At 38.5% G+C, this 18,402-nt stretch overlaps 1 protein-coding gene across 4 annotated transcripts in view; it reads left to right on the top strand.

The window, feature by feature from the left end:
* Mettl25 (methyltransferase like 25) overlaps positions 1 to 18,402 on the top strand; it is a 74,387-nt gene that overhangs the window by 8,189 nt on the left and 47,796 nt on the right. For all 4 annotated transcript variants that reach the window (XM_029482673.1, XM_021173972.2, XM_029482671.1 and 1 more), the window contains 4 exons: positions 914 to 1,078; positions 4,000 to 4,106; positions 7,639 to 8,232; positions 10,893 to 11,043. In XM_029482673.1, the coding sequence (XP_029338533.1) occupies positions 4,026 to 4,106; positions 7,639 to 8,232; positions 10,893 to 11,043 (826 nt within the window). In that variant the 5' untranslated portion in view covers positions 914 to 1,078; positions 4,000 to 4,025. The remainder of the gene's footprint in view (positions 1 to 913; positions 1,079 to 3,999; positions 4,107 to 7,638; positions 8,233 to 10,892; positions 11,044 to 18,402) is intronic.

The raw sequence follows: 18,402 nt of genomic DNA, 5'->3' as shown, positions 1-18,402 counted from the left end.
CAAAGTTGAAGTTGCACATCTCTGCTATTTTTTAATAATAAATATAGCACACATTATAACACCAAATTAAGAGATACTAGTTTTACAAAGAAAGCATGTATATGCAGAAGCATATAGTTTTTATTTAGAATTTGAAGCTATCATGTACATTATTTCCAAGTTTTATCAGAGAGCAGCAGTTTCCTTTGTGTCTCTGTGGACTTTAGTGGACAGGATTCATGGCATATGGATTATGGTGTTCGTTTGGCTTGGGTAGAATCAAAGAGTTCTCTGGAGTGTGTGCTTCCCCAGAGAGGATGCCATGCATACTTCAATACTTCACACTTGCTGTTCAACCCTGGATTTGTTGGTTTTGTAAGCTTGCTTTTAGTTTGTTACACTTTGATTTAGTTTTTAAAAATACTTTTTAAACGAATTAACTGTTTTATTCACTAAAGATTTATGAACTGCTATGTATAAATTAGAATGAAAAGAAAGAAAAAAACTTTAGAAACAAATTAATGTCCCATGACATCAGTATAAAAGAATACAATTGTGCAATACTATTTAACAGGAATAAGGAACAACGGTGTGGTAAAGACTGGCACCTTAACATGCACGGTTGTAGGAACGAAAGGCAGTTCATAAATTAAATATGTTACTCTTTAGACTTAAGACTTCTGCTGTTGTTGCTCCTGGAAAGCTCAAAGACCACATTTTAATTTGATCTTTAAAGACATGATTGGAGAAAATGCTAAAAACCAGGTTTTGTGGAGGCTGAGAGTTTAAATAGCAAATGCAAAGGAACTGTTGGAAATGTTGTAGAGATTGAAAGTTAAAACATTGTAAGTTGCTGTAAAATCCTAGCTGTTCATTTGCTGTTTGAAAGATCTCAAACACAACTGTTGCTAATCTCTTATGTCCATTTCTTTAGGTTTCGCTGAGCTCCCCAAAATATTTTGTGAAACTTCTCAGAAGCTGTTGAGTGTGGAAGCCTTTGCTCGAACTGCAAAACACTATTCTGTGCAAAACTTGGGACTGTGTACTCCTTCTGAGCAGTTGCTCACAGCCCTCCGAGTAGATACAAGACAGAGAGTTGGTATGTGTGGTTGTGATGTCTACATTCGCTTTTTAGGTCCTTAGACATAGGACGTGGCTCATTGATGTATGTCTGTCCGTTATAGTCTTAGTTTATTTATTGTCGGATATTATCAGCCCTGATAAGTTAGCTCATACTGAAAAGAACAGATTCCCTTATCCCATATTAAGAACACTTACAGATCTCTATGCTCTTTCCTATATTAGCCTCTGAATGTCTTTACCACAGTTTCAGAATCTCAAACACATATAATATTGTGCTACCACAGATGCTAAAATACTTGCATTCATCTTTATTTCAGTGGGATAATGGTTTCTCTATGGCTGGTTCTTAGGGAAGAATATAAAGAACGTGGAAGGTGGTTGCTGGGGAAATGTATGAGAAAGTGGGGATTTTCCAAATTATAACGCAAGTGGCCAGATAGAGTAAAACGCATGTCTATAGTTATGTAAGAATCAGAAGATACCCCAGTTCAAAGGTGGTGATCAGGAAGCTGTGGTTTTAAAAGCCGGCTGTGTTCCGTGCTGAGGAACCAGCGTTAGTAGTACAGACAATGGGTTAAATTCTAATTACATCAGTGATAAAACTATGTGACCTTTATTGTTTCCTAAAGTCTTTCTTGTCTGCTGTCTCATTTGGCCCTCATTAGTTCATCAACTTTTTTAGGAAGCTATAAACTTAGAGAAACATTGCTTGAATCCTGCCGTGAATCCTGATACTTTGACCTAGATTTGCCATGCTAAACCCCTGCCTGTTCGCTGTTAGGACGCCCACACATACTTCTCTAAAATCTGAGTCCTTTGACCATCAGCTACAGATACCGTATTCCCTGCAAGTATTTTAGCACATGTCCATAAGAACCCAATACATTCCTGCTTACCCTGTAGCATGTTGGTTTATTCAGGACTTTAGCTATGCGTTAGTAATACTATCTAATAATCAGGCTGTACTTAAGTTTGTCTTAGTGTTGCAGAAATTACTTACAGCTTCTTTTTTTAAAACTATTTTGTCTTTTAGAGTTTTTACTTTTATGTATGAGAGTGTTTTGCTTACATGCATGTCTGTGTATGAGTGTTTGCCTGGTGCACACAGAGACCAGATTACGGCATCTGAACTAGTTTTGAGCAGTTGTGAGCTGCCATGCCAGGCAGTGTCCTCTGCAAAACTAGCAACTCCTCCTACCCTGAGTCATCTCTCCAGCCTGCTTTTTCATTCCTGTAGGAATCAGTCTGGACTCATCCAGGACACTTAGATGTAACGTTTAAATCCCTTCCGTCGAGAAGTTTACCTCAGTCTTTTTCTTCTTGCTTATCCTGATGCTGGTAACTTGACACATGCAGGAAGGCGTGTTTGATTATCTCCCCATGATTAATCAGCTTTACAGTGTTAGCTCGAATGCTAATTAACTTGCTTTTTCGTGCACCTCACCCAGAGGCATACGTAATTTTGTCCTATTACCAGTGAATAGTGTTTGCTAGCCAAAGCAGATCCACAGAAGCCCTTCATTGTAAAGGGAGCTTATCTTCCCCTTCTGACACAAGCTTTGCATCATTATTGTTGTTCTTCCTTTATCTTTGAGTATTTAATAAAATTATTTTCACATGGTCATGTTTCACTGGAACAAATTACAAAGGACTTTGGGAAGTCATAGCTCGGGGTAAGGGTGTTCTGGCTGGAACTGATCTCATCAGCAACATTCCCATTGGCATTGTATCCAATGCATAAGTACTTTATCCCAGAAGTTTCTAAACTGGCCACAACTGAGTGAATTTCTCAGTAAGGATCGTCTGCCTCGACGTCCCCCTGCCTTCTAAAATTTAAGTACTATGTGTTGGATAGCAGGTGTGATCACCAAGATCTAGATGGACGATGTCTTATACCACTGAAAGAAAGCTGGCATCACAGTGTAGAGACAAGCTAGTGACAGCTAGCTTCACATGGAGGGAATATACTCCATATATGGAGTACGTCAGTTTATTTGTGTTCTAGGCTGGTTTCTGTCAGTGGAATGCAATTGTACTAAAACCATTTGCTCCTGGAAGCATCTTACTAGTAAGGTTTGCATTTTCCTATTGAAAAAAATAAGAGGTTCATCCTGTAAGCAGGCATGTTGCATGTGAGCACTGCCACACCTTAATAGATTGATTTCTAGCCCAGCCCTCCTGGGGTGAACTTGCCTCCACCCAATTCCCACCTGTCTAATGCTGCTGACTGCCTTGTTATATGTGCTTTATATTCTAGAGCACACAGTGTGTGCTCTAAAGTGCTGTGTTGTTGAATGCTCTGCAATACTATACAATATATTCATGTATATATTAGTGTATATGATTGCTTATACTATATAGGAGAAAATAACCACATATGGCTAATAAGCACTTCAAATATGACTAGTATAGCTTAGAAGTTTACTTTGCATTTTGGCTTTGGTAGTTTTATGTGTGAGTGTAAATAATCTTGTGCTTGGTAGACACTGGGTTGGACAGTGCAGACAGTGAAATGGCTGCTCCTTTGTCTGCTCTTATGTTGGGCAGTATTTTTCTTATTGATGTATAGGGTTTTATTTTTATATATGTGCATTAGAATGTCTTTTCCAGTTTGTTGCTTGCTTATCTTTTTACTCTGTTAAAGCTGTTCTTTGATGACAAGTTTTTTTGTTTGGTTGGTTGGTTGATTGATTGGCTTTGAGGAATTCAATTTTTTTCACTTAGAGTTAACTATTTGTTATATCACGGAATGATTTTAGTAATCTGTGGATTTTTATTAGTTCAATTTAAATCATAACTGTTAAAATAATGTATTTACACAGATATCACAATAGAATTCATGCCATTTTAATGTGTAATTTAAAAAGCTGTAAATTTCAGGTGACAACTAAAATTTTCTTTTATAGCAGTGTTCTAATTTTCTTTATGTTTGTTCAGATGAAAATGTGAAGGCAATTGAGTTTATGAATACAAAAAAATCTCATGAGGTTCAGGCAATGTCAGAGCTAATCTGCAGTATTGCTGATTACTGTGGCTTAAAGCAGGTAAGAATATTTTCTTACGAGTCTTACCCATCTTTGGTATCACTCAGGTTTCCTTTCCTACTTCTACATTTTAGTGGACTGTTGTTCCCCACGGCATCCTCTTCTTCTCAACTTTCCTTTCCGTGTTTATTTCACTTACCAAAGAGATTACACACAGTTCTTAAATCGCCATTGAAAGATCTGTCACGAGCCACATCAAGCTAGAATAAGACAAAGGCTGGTCTTTAGTATATACTGGAATTCTTGAGAGACAGGCTATACTTCCTGTGTATATGACTTGCTGGTGAGATGAGAGAGCAAGCAGGCAAAGAGAAAAAGCTTTCTTCTTCCATGTCCTTATAGAGGCTTCAAGCAGAAGGCATGGATCAGCTTAGAGGTGGATCTTCCACTTCAAAAGATCCGAATAAACTAATGTGCCTTCACATCTCGAAGGCCTGTATTAGAAGTGGATCTTCTCACTTCTGATGAACCAAAAAGCCCTCACAGATTTGCCCCTCCATTTTTGGTTTATAATCCCAGCTAATGGCAAGTTGACAGCCAAGAATAGCCGTCACAGGTACCTAGAGAGCAACACCCCATACACTTTAGGGTCAAAATTGTGAAAAGAAAGAGTCAAAGAGGTTTTCTATTCCCGGAAGGTAGATAACTAAGAAAGCCACCACCTTCAGCCTACAGAACTTACTGAAACCAGGGTCCAGATGGGGCAGGCTCTGTCATGAGCTGGCACTGGAACTTGACAGTGTTGCCACGTGGTATTGGTTTTGGAGGCTTAAAAGATGTAAGATTGAACTGGTCATGTTTCCTTCCTCCGTGATTTCACAGGGTCATTGAGACCTGGCAGCATGTGGCAGAGTCAAAGTCCCAGTGAGGAGATCCAGAGAGGCCATTGTGACAGGGAAGCTTGAGTTAACTGTGCACAGCCTGAGCTGTTAGAATGTCAGAGCTGTGGGAAGACTGCCAAGGAAGGGCAGTATACAGGGAGTGGAATCAGTCTGTAAGAGAGATGGGTGTTTTAGGCAGCAAAGGTGGAGGGGTGGAGCTACCTAAGCCTTTTGAAACTGAAGCGCAGATACTGGACATGGAGCTACAGAGTTCTGTGGTTTTCCCTAACGTGTTTCAGTATTACTTTAGTTCAGTCCTTGGTCACCATATCCCCATCCTCCCTTTTTAATGAAAACATTTGCTCTGTGCCACTGTGTATTGGAAGTATGAATTTTTAACCCCCTCTGTTCTCCTCCCAACATTGGTTCCCTCTTTCTGTATAGCCCAAGTCAGCCCGTGCTGCCTGTGTTACTCAGGGCTGTGGGGTTACTCACTGCAGCATGCCTTACCTGCTTGGGTCCTACCCTTAAAAAGACTGTAGAAAACTGACCTGCCTTCCCTACCCACCATCAACTGTCAGTAGCGCCTCAGCCCAGGGGAGGCTAGTTAGCCCTCTCCCTACTCCATTTAGCTATGTGTGTTAAATGTATAGAGGCTGGCAAGATGATGCAGCAGAGAAACCCACATAGCTCCAAGAGTGACATCCTGAGTTCAGTCCTTGGGTGGAAGGAGGTAGAAGGAAACACACACACACACACACAGAAGCATACAAATTAAAACAAACACGTAAAAGATATTTTTTTCTAAATTTAAACTGTACATTTTGAATAGCAAAAGCTTTATTTTTAACGAAATCTATCTGAACTATCTTGTTGTTCTTGCTCTTGTGTCCTGTATACAAAATCTTTGCCTATTTCTAGATCACAAAGGTTTTTTTTTTTTTCATGTTCTCTTGCAAGTTATATTCTATGTAGTCTTACAATTTGACCCATAATATGCTTTTAATATTTGTTTCCTGTGTGAGAGGCAGAGTTTATTTCCTCCCATTTAGCTACTTCTTTACCACAGTATTATTTATTGAAAAGACTGTTTCATCCTTGGGCGGTCTGCCTAATATTATAAAATTCCAGAATCTTTCCTTGATGATTTATATCTGTTCTTAGAGCACTATTAATCTGTTTGGGTCATTGTTTTATGTTAATATTTTGCATGTGTATTCATGTGTAGTGTGCCTCCAGTATTTGTATTCGTCTTTAACATGTATGCATGATGTATGTATGGGTGTGCTTGTGACAGACCAAAGGTGACATCTGGTAGACTTCCCTTGGTCACTCTCAACTTTATTTATTGAAGCATCATTTCTTGTTGAACTCAGACCCTGCCAATTCAAATTGGCATGTCAGGTTGCTGGAGGGATCCTGTCCTGCTTCTTGGTGCTTTGCTCATAAGTGGTTTCATACCTGCCCCACTTTATGTGTCTTCTGGGAATCTAAATTTAGGTCATCACGCTTGCTAGACAATCTCTTTATTCACTGAGCCTTCTTCCGAGCCTATTAAGTTAATTGTTGAACTAATAATATCTTTTAACTTTATTCTTTCTGAGAAAATGTTTTTGTTATTTACAGGTGATTTGCATTTGCATGTAAATTGTAGTATATGATTTTCAGTGTCTTTAGACTCAGTTAAGATTGTGTTGATCTCTGAGTTGAAAGAGAATAATTGCCATCTTGGTATTGAGATTGTTGATTCATGACATGAGCTATCTCAGCTATCTCTCTGTTTAACCTTTCAGGATTTTATGTGGCAGTCACAGTTTTCAATGTATGTACCTTCTGTTCTTTGTTAAACTTAACTGCTAGGTATTGTTATATTGTCTTGTTTTAAAACATTTGCATTCAAACGTTCCTTACTGTTGTGTTATATATGTTTTATGGGATCATTGGTAATCTCTACTTACTTGGTGCCTTGTATTGTGGGACTTTTGGGGGTCCTGCTTACTGGCACGGTCCCTCAGCCAGCCCATCTAACTTAAGCAGATTTCTCCTCCACTTTATCTCTCACCACACTATTTCCCTGCTCACCTTCTGCTTTTGTCCGGCTGCCTCTCTCTCCTCTGTTGCTTTTCTGCCCAAGCTTCAGCCTACAGCACTTTGTTGGTCAAATACCGCACTTCTTTCTCAAAAAACAAAACAAAACAAAACAAAAAACAAAAAGCTATTAGCATAGTGGGAGAGATTTCTCCCCCACAGTAGCCTGCCTTTCTTTTGGGTAGGTGAGGAAATGACAAACTTTTCCTTGTCCTGCTAGCTGGGCACTGCTGACACAGCGGTTAAGAACTGAGAGCACCAGACTTCATACCCAATTGATACAATGTGTATGGGTTATCCCAACACCTTGGCACATGGTTTAGTACAGCAGTTAATTTTGTTGACCTCTAAAGATATTCTTTGGAATTTTCTGTGGAGATAATAGTGCCAATATATGATAAAAACATAGTTTCTTCCTTGCTTTCAATGTTATTTTTGTTCCTTAGTTGTTCCTTTGATTCACTGTACAATCTGGAACAGGAAAATGTTGAATAAAGATGATCAGTAATTTATTTTTAATAGAAATCAAAACATTAGCAAGTATAGTATATAAAGGATATATTGCATTTGTTACTCATCTTAATAAAACACGTGGACTGTTTCTTCCATTTTGTTTTCTTCAGATAATTGACGTGGGTTCTGGTAAAGGCTATCTAAGCTCCTTTTTGTCCTTAAAATATGGTTTGAACGTTTATGGCATCGATTCCTCAAACACTAATACTCATGGCGCGAAGGAGAGAAACAGGAAGTTGAAGAAGCATTGGAACCTGTATCATCCTCAGTCAAGAGCAGACGCCACCGGCTTGGCATTAGAAATGCCCAAAGAGTTGAAAGTGCCAAAGGGAGTGGAGTGTAAGGGGGATGCTGAGAGCATGCAGAGGAGCAGGCTTGGGAATCAAGACCTGTCTGCCACCGATGTTTTGCCTGATTTTTCAGGGTCTGCAATTTCAATCATCAGAAAACAGCAAAAAAATCTGCTTGCTCAGCCAGCTGAGGAAGAAAATTTGTATTTTGAAGATGCCTTTTCTCTCATAGACTTTTTACCTGTTGATGCCATCGAACCTACTTCATCACAGGTGCAGACCACAGAAAAGTCTGGACTGAGAAAAGAGAGAAGAAATACGACATCCAAAGCAAGGGACTCAAGCATGTATTCACCACTAACGTCTTTCATCACTGCTGATTCACAATTGCATGACATTATTGAAGATCTGGAGGTGATTCAACTTTCAGATTCTTTAGTTTGCAAAAGTGCTGTTGACAGAGATGCAGTTTCAGTAGCTTGTTATTGTATTAATGTAATCTTATCTGACAGAGTAATCCTAAAGAGCAAGAGTAGAATCCTAACTGGCTTTCACTGTACCCACAGCTGTCAACATTGAATAAGGGTACACTGTAGAATACAAACCCCTCTACTCATTTCACTTGTGGGTAGAAGAGCTAGCACAACTGCTAGTCAGGAAGCCAAATTATCCACAGTTAGAGGTTGTTTAAATTCTAATTCAAAAACTGTCTATTTTCATAATTTACTTGTTTTGAATTGACACCATGATTATAGCTGTTCATGGGGTACAGCATGATGTTTTCCTGCGCTCGCACTTGATCAGATCAGGATGGTGAGAACAGCTAGAGAGGAGATGAGCGCAGAGTTATTAACCAGCACGCAGTTTCCTAGAGCAGGAATAGCCTATTCTTTAAGGTTTTAATACTTTCTGAGTAATAGCCTGTGTGTATTCTTTAAGATTTTAATAATTTCTAAGTAGTCGAGTTTATAATTGGAAAGCAGTGTATCTCAAACGCACTACCACTAGATGTTATAACAGTATTATACAGAAGCTCCGGAGATTATGCAGCCTGGCTCCTTTAGAAGTTAATATTATTCTTTGTTAATTTTTAAATATCTTTCTAAAAGAAATGTCTAAACAAAGATATTGGAATTCTTTAGATATTTAAATCTTGGTTTTATGATTTTTACAGGGTTACCCTGTCACTGATTTTCAACTTTAGAGATGTTATTCTTATTTTTAAATTATGTGTATATGCAAGTGTCTCTGTACAGTTTGTTCATGGGAGTGCACAGCTACATAGGCCAGAAGAGAGAGTGGATGCCCGGGATCTACATTGTAGGCAGTTAAGGCGCCCAGTCTGCATGCTGAGGAGCAAACTTGGCTTCTCTGCAGGAGTAGGAAATGCTGTTAACCGCTCCGAGGCTTCACCAGTGCACCCCGTCCCCAGCCATGTACCTATAACGGGTACAGATTAAATGGAACCTTAATCTGCATGCATTTAAAAGCAGTAATTAGGTTATTTTTAAACAATTTTTACAAGTAAAATACAAAATTTTTGTGCATTTTGTCACTTAAATTTTTCAAAACATTCTTGGAATTACATTACTAGAATTCTGCAACCTGATCGTGGTGGCATATGCTAGGGATAGCATAAAGATTGAAGCAAGGGGACCCTGAATTCAAGGACAGCCTGGAGACATTATCATAGGGAATCTATAACAAACTGGGAAGTTAACGAAAGTTGCAAAATCATATTTCTAATGAAGCAGACTCTAAATTGAGCTGTTTCTCAAGCTTATGTTCTTAGTGATACTGATATATTTTTTGTATAATTAGACTCATTGAGGCTTAACTAATTCTTTGATATGTCTTAAAGACTATGTCATCTATATTTATTTATTTATTGTTGTCATTTGTTTAGTTTTAAGACACAGTCTTGCTATATAAGCCTGACTAGCCTATAATTCATTATCTAGCCCAGACCAGCCTCAAACTCACGGCAGTCCTCTTGCCTGAGCCTCCTGACTGCTGGGACTTCTTACTGCTAAGCCTGGCTTTATCTATACCTTCGAATTTAAGTTTAATTGGTATTTAAAAATTAAACTGTTACGACAAATAATTCTGACTGAGCATTTGGAGGGTATGATGGTTTGTGTTTTCTTTTGGTTTTGTTTTTATGTTGTGGGGAAAAAAAAAAAAACCCTGAGAAGTTGCTGTGACTATATTCAAGTCATAAATCTAATCCTAGTGTGATCTCTGGACTATGTATGTTAAGGGTATCCCCTGAAAATCCCAAAAGGTCATAGAACTTCCAAATACCAAAAGCACATGGCACAGATTTTCTACAGAGAAGTCCCACTTGCTTTTGTTAATTTACTTCTGTGATTCATGTCAAGCAACACAAGAATAAATTACTCTGAGATGATTGCCAGATTGACAAAATTCTATGCATGTATATATTTGTACTCTATTACATGTAAGTACATTTAAATTAGAATTTGAGTAATTGGAAACAATTTCATAAGACAGTTTTTACATAAAAGTCATGCTAGAAATTTGAGAAAAAAACTACATATCTTGATTTTTATTTTGTTAGATTTGATCAATGAATAAAATAAGTAAATGTATTGGCATTTGCCTAGAAATGACAACTTAGTACCATTTCTGTTTCTTATAAAAGTTGAGCAGCCTAAAGAAGTTCAGCCAATAAAAGAAATGTGGCTAGTATCATACAAACATTTCAAATCTCGGGTTATCAGAGTAGCTACATTTTTGACCTAATTTTAACCTTTAATTTGCAGTATCTATTTGTTGAGCAAATATTAGTTGTAAAAGAAATGAGAGAAAATACCAATGAAGAAATTAAAAAAAAAAAAAAGCAAAAACAAACAAAACCCCACAGAAGCAATAGGAAAGTCTGACCATTTTGCCTAAAAGGAATTACTCATTTTGAGTATAAAATGATATGTAATACTTTTTAGGTAGAATTAATCATTTAAAAGATCCACATATTTAAAAAGACACTTAAAATCTTTACCTGTGTAGTTTTTAACTCTTGTCAATTGCTATTTTTCTTATTGCCTCCAAAGGACTGTTTAATGGTGGGGCTGCATACCTGTGGTGACCTTGCGCCCAGTACTCTGCGGATATTTACATCCAAGGCTGAAGTCAAGGGAGTTTGCAGTGTGGGTTGTTGCTACCATCTCCTATCTGAGGAGTTTGAAAACCAGCATAAAGATAGTAAGTACTCTACGAGTCATGATTTTCACTGATACCAGTTATCAGGACTATTTTCTATTTCTCTTGTAGTCAGTACTGTGACACGATTGCTTTGTTTTGTGTGGTTCTTGAATGGATCTCCGTGTATAGTCTTGATGTCCTGGAGCTCACTGGAAAGACCAGTCTGGTGGGAACTCAAGGGTCCATCAGCCTCTCCCTCCTGAGTGCTGGGATTAGAGCAGCAGCTCTCATCCTTCCTAACACTGGGCCCTTTCAGACTGTCCCTCGTGTTGTGCTGACCCCCAGCCATACAGTGGTTTTCATTGCTCCTTCATGGCTGTAATTTTGCTACTGATCTGAATCACAATGTAAATATCTGATATGCAGGATATCAGATATGTGACCCCTGTGAAAGGCTCGGGGTTACACCCCACAGTAAGAGAACCGCTAGACTTGAGGCTTGGGCTGCCATGCCCAGTCATTTTGTCTCTTGAATTAACATTTGAGATAGCATCTAATTTTGTTGCAAATTTAACATTAATAGTATTAATGAAATGAGATATAATATCACTTTTATGATCATTTCATTGGTCATAAAACTGATTTAATGAAGACTGAAAATTTTGTAAATATTTCCAAAATTCTATAATATACAATATCTATTTTATAAGATTTATATTTGTAAATACTTCTAAGTTTTGCTGTGATTGTAATAATAATAAATAAAATGATAGCAATATTATTTTCATAAATACAAATATTTATTCTCATTGTTAGTTTTCATTTCTAAAGAATTAACATCTTTTTAAAAAGAGTAATCAATGTACTTAGATTTCTATGAGCTTGAAAAGCTTTAGTACTTTTATTTTATTAAAATAGTAAAATTCAGTTTGTGTCCTTTGGACTCTGGCTGCAAAGCAAAATGAAAAATGTGTTGGCAGCTTCTAATATAGCATTTGCTTGGTGGGGTTTGAATGATAAATCTCTCCACAATATATCGCTTCAAAACTGCTATTTCAAATTTGTTTCATTATTTTTATGCTATTAATAATGGCTATTCTGTTATCTATTAAGTAGTATTTTAATTAAGTTTGACTAGGACATTGTTGTGGTTTGAGTGAGAGTGGCGCTACATGACTCTACCCTTCCAGCTTTGCTGACTGTAGCACACTTCTCTCTCTGCCTGGTTCTACTCCCTATGTGCAACTTTCCCACATAGCATCCCATGGTTCTGGCACTTCCACCATTTTTGGGTCCCCAATGCAGTCCAAGGTTCACTTTTACAGCTTCTTGTAATTGTTTCTTCAGGCCTCCATCCAAGAACTCTCCTGCCACACTCTTAGTGACTTTCTTTACCACAGAAGATGCAACCCCTTTCTGCTGTATCCTCCATGACACTAAAGCCAGAACCATATAGCTGATGCTTTGTCCAGATTGCTCTCAGCATTACTTTCTTTCAAGCTCCTAATGGCTCAGTAAGCCCAGGATACAGCACTCAACCACTTTTTAAATCGTAAGTCCCATGGTCTTCCAAAAAGGAGCATTGTGGGCCTGTCACAGGAATATCCCACTTCTGGAATCCTCTTAGTTACCTTTTTATTGCTTCCAGTTTGAGAGGGTGAGTCCATGACTACCATGGCAGGGAACATGGGAGTAGATAGACAGGCACTGAAGCCATATTTGAGAGCTCACATCTTTAGATAACAACAGCTTATTCAACTTTGCTAGAGAACTGCCCGTGACCATTTGAATTATAGCCTAGGTACAGAACATGAGTATCAGAATTTGTCAGAAGCTCCATATGGAATTCTGATGAACACCACTGTAAAAGCTGTGAAATTATAATAATTCTTTAAAGACATAGAATTTGAGAAGATGGTTTGTAGAAATATGTTGAAGAAAATACACACTATTTATTTTAACTTTTTCTGTATAGACTTAGATGGCAGAGATATTCAGATGCCACTTTGCAGACCAGAACCGAAGGTTGAGCTACATGACCCCAGCAAGACATATCAAAGTCGCCATGCAGAAGCCAGCCTCTATGTTCTAACATGCTCTAAGAACAGGCCACTAGCTTTCTAGCAAACGCAGATCCAAGAGCAGAGGAAATTGTGTTGTAAGTCTGGAATGAAGAGTTTGAGGCTAGACACATTCATGGGGAAAGCCTGAAGTAGGCAAGGAGTATCTGATAGTTAATCCTGATTGACAGATGGATGAGACTTAGACTCACCATGGAGGCAAATCTCCTGTGGGCAGCCTCGAGACACTGCCTAGATCAGAAGACTAGTTAAATGGGAAGACTCCGCTATATACGGACGGGACCAGTTTATGAGCTGGGACTCTTGGCTGGGTAAAAAGGAGAAAGCAACACAAGCATGGGCGGTCATTGCTTTCTGCTCGCTGCCTGTGGATGCAGTGTGACAGGTGCCTCAAGGCCCTGGTGCTAAGATTCCCATGCCCTGATGGACTGCACCCTCAACTACAGCCAAAAGCTAGCAATTCTGTTACAAGAAAGACACAAGCAACTAAGAGAGTATCCAAGAGAGTGTTGATAGCTTACAGTTCTTCATTGGTGAGCACATTGTGGGTCGGGTGGGGTGAGCAACAGGGGGTGGCGGTATAGCAGCCAGTGGAACACAAATGTAGCCAGCCTTCCTTTGTACATGTACTATACTTTTTAAATCATTTTAGTTTTGTTTGCTTTGTTTTTAACATGGATGAGTGTTTTACCCCATGTATGTTTGTGCACCATGTGCCTGCAGAGGTCAGAAGAGGGCCCCAAATCCTGTAAATCTGGATGTACAGGTGCTTCTGAGACACCATGTGGGTGCTAGGAAGCAAACCTGGATTCTCTGCACGAGCAACAAGATCTAAACCACTAAGCCAGCCTTTCAGCTGCGACACTAGTGTTCTTTCCAGAAATAGGAGTGTGTCACTATATACTTTAGCCATTATATTAGAACAGCTGAGTTTGCAGTGTTGATGTGGACAAGGCTAACATAATTACTGTCATATGTCAAGCTCTAGGCTCCATGGAGTTCTGTCAGAATGGACAAACATGTTTGTTATGTGTCCCTCACCTCATGTGTTATGCACCTGACCCTTTAGCCTCACTTTATTTGAACAGCTGTTTTGAAGTTTGAACTGGGGTATAAATTTGAGTTGTTAATTGTCTTATACAATATAGTCAAAGATTCTGGTATGTACACTGTAACTTTTTATGATTATATTGACTATGTAAACAATATGTGTCTTATATGAATATATTTACCTCATAACACTGTGGTAGACCATAGAGGTGGTCTGTCATGAATGTGAGTTTTCAAAAAAAAATTCCCCTATAATACTAAATTTATACCATATGTTTTACGAAGTACTTATAGGTACTTTTCATTATAAGCCAGTAGCCCCCAAGTGAACATTAAGTAACAGAAACAGTTTTATTGCAGTGTATTATAGAATATTTATTTTCCAAAGCTTAACTAATGTTTAAACATTTTGACTTGATATTGACTTAATTAAGTAGAAATGGTCTTATTATTTCTTCTCCAAGAAGGAGTAAGTAGTTTAGTCTTTTTAAATTTTACATAATACACACACATACACACTCACACACATATTCTTATTCACTTTATATCCCACTCACTGACCCTGCCCATTCCTTTTTGGCTCTTTTTTTATTTTTCACATCTCAATGCAGCCTCGCTATTTCCTATACAAATGGAAATGAAATACAATGAAATAACCCAGACTCACACAACTCGTCCTGATAAAGAAACCTTAATCCTTTCCAGGTATCAGTTATCAGGCAAGTTAAGCCTTTCTGTAACCATAGAGCTAAGGGAGTCTCCTTTATTCTAAATTATGTTGATTCAGTAGGAGTAGGTTTGAGACACAATTGTTAGCGGTGCAGCCTGCGAGCACAGCTCCTAGGCAGTGTTTCTGACTAGGTTGTGGTTTGAGTTTGTTTTTGTCGCTCCTAATTTTTGTTTATTAGTTTAGAGGGTGCGGAGAAGATAATAGGGCTGGTGTGGGAACATCAGAGAGTCCCTTTGAGAATTCCGTCCTGGTTTCCCGCCTTCCCATGGGTTCCGAGGCTTGAACTCAGGTTGCCAGACTTTAGCAGCAATCGTGCTTCCCCGCTCAGCCCTTTCACTGGCCTGCCTGGTGTTCTTCAAGCTGTCCAAAGCACAGGAATATGTGCCACGTTTTAGTTTGGTTTCACATATTTGTTTATTCAGCCTAAGAGAATGGTCTGCATCTGCCCTACCCTAGCATTCAAGTGTATCCTTAGAAATGATCAGTGTTCTGAATGAGCTTCTCAGATGAGTCTGAGCTGTGGAAGGCAAACACTTTAAGTTTATGCAGCGATTTCACTGATTGGGAAGGACTGGGGGAATAGAAACAGGGCAGGCACCCAGAGAGTAGGATGGTTTGATTGTCCTTCTTCTCTGGCTATAGTAGTCACAGCTCTGGCCAGGGACAGAATCACGCCTCCTTTCCCACCTGCTTCCAGGGATGCAATCAAAGCATCCTTCCCACCTGCTCCCACCTGCCACTAGGAAGGAAGTCTGCTGCAGTCTCGGTCAGGGAGAAGCCTGACTGGAGCTTGCACTCAGCCTTTAACGTGTTATAGGGTTCCTCACAACCGTGTTCTTCACTGGCTTATTAGACTCTCTGCTTGTCTGTTAGGCAGCACAATGATGCATTCTGATACTTACACTTCTTATCAAACAAAGCTTGCCGAAAGTGAGTGGAAGCTAGATACTTTGTCTGATCCTCTGCGGGTTTTAAGACTTAGTTTCATTGCTTTCCTAGAGCTATGTCTCCTACACAGATCTGGAGCTTGAAGCAAAGCATGCAGAGACTGAAAATGTAACATTTGAAAATCTAACAACGTACTTGATGAAAAACCAACTTTTATTATGTCTCTCTTCTTCCTGAGATTTAATGTGCAGCATGAAAAACTGTGAAGATGACTAAAAGCTATGGAGATATGACTATTCCCTTGGTAGATTCAATAACAATGAATTAATTCCATCATTGCATCAATGTTTGTAATTACTATCTTACCAATATAGACCTGACAGCATCTCTTGTTGTATGTCACTATGCACTTAACTAACTGAACATATTTGATTGCACAGAACTTTCTAACTGGAAATTTTAAAGATGTTGAAATGCATTGTCTACCAAATCTTTTGTGAGTGTGTGTGTGTGTGTGTGTCTGTGTAAAATGTCTTGTGTACTGAGATTAAATTTTATCAGATTAGCATAATTGATATATTCAGGGATTTGGGGGGGTTGTTGTTATTGTTGTTTATTTGTTTGTTTGCCCTGCTTGGTGTGAAACTCACTGACTGGCTCCAAACACAGAAGTCTACCTGCCTCTGTCTCAAGTGCTAAGGTTAAAGGCATGTACTACCTTGACCCAACTGGTATACCCACTTTTAATTGCTCCTTTTCCTTCTTTTTCTCTTTTTTTTTCTCTTTTCTTTTTCTTTTTTCTTTTTTCTTTTTCTTTTTCTTTTTCTTTTCTCTCTCTCTCTCTCTCTTTCTCTCTCTCTCGCTCGCTCGCTCACTCACTCGCTCTGTGTTTGTGTGTGTATAGAGTTGGAATTGATTTTATTTTTCTGTTCTATTACAATTTGTATGGGTCCTATGAGCTCTAAGAGAAGAGGTTGAAAATCTCAGGATAACCCAAGTCTGTAAACAGCATTTAGTTTCCGAAGAGCCACATCTTCAAAGGCAAATCCATATCTTTTAGCCATATCTTTAAGCTTATAGCTTAGTTATATAGCAAGCACTGAGTATAGCAACCTGCTTCCTCTGAAACTGTAACCAAGCCCCCAGTTAAATATTCTCTTTCCTACGAGCTGCAGTGGTCATAATTTTTTTTCACAGCAGTAGAACAGTAACTAAGAGAAACCAACATAGGAAATAAAATTTCTAATTCCTAATAACTGATTCAATATGAAACTAAGATATTTGCTAAGAGAAATAACCATGTCGAGCACATTAAACTCATCCCTAACTGGAGTCACTGACCTGATTCTTCCTGCTCATGAGCTGCTGTTGCTTTTCCCAGTAGTTATTGAGAAGGAAGAAAAGGGCACAAATGTTTTATAAACTCCAAAGCTCCTATTCTTTTCCCAATCTGTGATCCTTAACCAGCAAAGCATACCATGTAAAACATATCTGTGTGGGTGAAAATTATCCATTTTTCTTTAGTAAGAGTGGAATAGTCACACATTTTGCTGTGATCACCTAAGGAATTACATTTTAGGGTTTGATACATGTACTCCATGAAACGGCATGTATATATGCCAGCCTCCACTCTCCACCACACACACACACACACAAAATGTTATGATCTACTCTATATTTGTAAATTATAGAAATATAGAAAAAATGCTTCAATTTTATAAAAGGGTACTTTTTTTCTTTCTGAGTAATATTTATACTTTAATAGGTCCTTAATGTAACATCAAGGTTCAGGTTGACTTTTTTCTTCTACTGTGCTCTCATAAGTTTTATAAAATGCTAATGACAATTCACCAAATCGATTTTTTTAACTCATCAGTGGGTTGTGGCTAGATGTATGTTGGTAAATGGCTGCCCTTACTAAAAGCTGTTTTACATATATACAGAAAATATATATTTTTATTATGTTGTACGTTATTTTATTTATTATATGTAAGATACGTAAGTTTACATTTATATAAACACTTATATTTAAATTTATATATAGTATATTTATGTGTATTGTATATAATATGTAAAATATATGAACAGATACTTTTAAACAGTTTTTATTAGACATTTTCTTCATTTACATTTCAAATGCTATCCCAAAAGTCCCCTATACCCTCCCCTCGCCCTGCTCCCCAACCTACCTACTCCCACTTCTTGGCCCTGGAGTTCCCCTGTACTAGGGCATATAAAGTTTGCAAGACCAAGGGCCCTCTCTTCCCAATGATAGCTGACTAGGCCATCTTCTGCTATATATGCAGCTAGAGACATGAGCTGTGGGGGTACTGGTTAGTTCATATTGTTGTTCCTCCTATAGGGTTGCAGACCCCTTCATCTAATTGGGCAATTTCTCTAGCTCCTCCATTGGGGGCCCTGTGTTCCATCCAATAGATGACTGTGGGCATCCACTTCTGTATTTGCCAGGCATTGGCATAGCCTCACAAGAGACAGATATATCAGGGTCCTGTCAGCAAAATCTTGCTGGCATATTCAATAGTGTCTGCATTTGGTGGCTGATTATGGGATGGATCCCCGGGTGGGACAGTCTCTGGATATCCCATCCTTTCGTCTCAGCTCTGAACTTTGTTTCTGTAACTCCTTCCATGGGTGTTTTGTTCCCAATTC

This window comes from Mus caroli, chromosome 10 (genome assembly GCF_900094665.2).
Source record: "Mus caroli chromosome 10, CAROLI_EIJ_v1.1, whole genome shotgun sequence".
NCBI lineage: Eukaryota > Metazoa > Chordata > Mammalia > Rodentia > Muridae > Mus > Mus caroli.
This window is presented reverse-complemented; position numbering and strand designations above follow the sequence as displayed.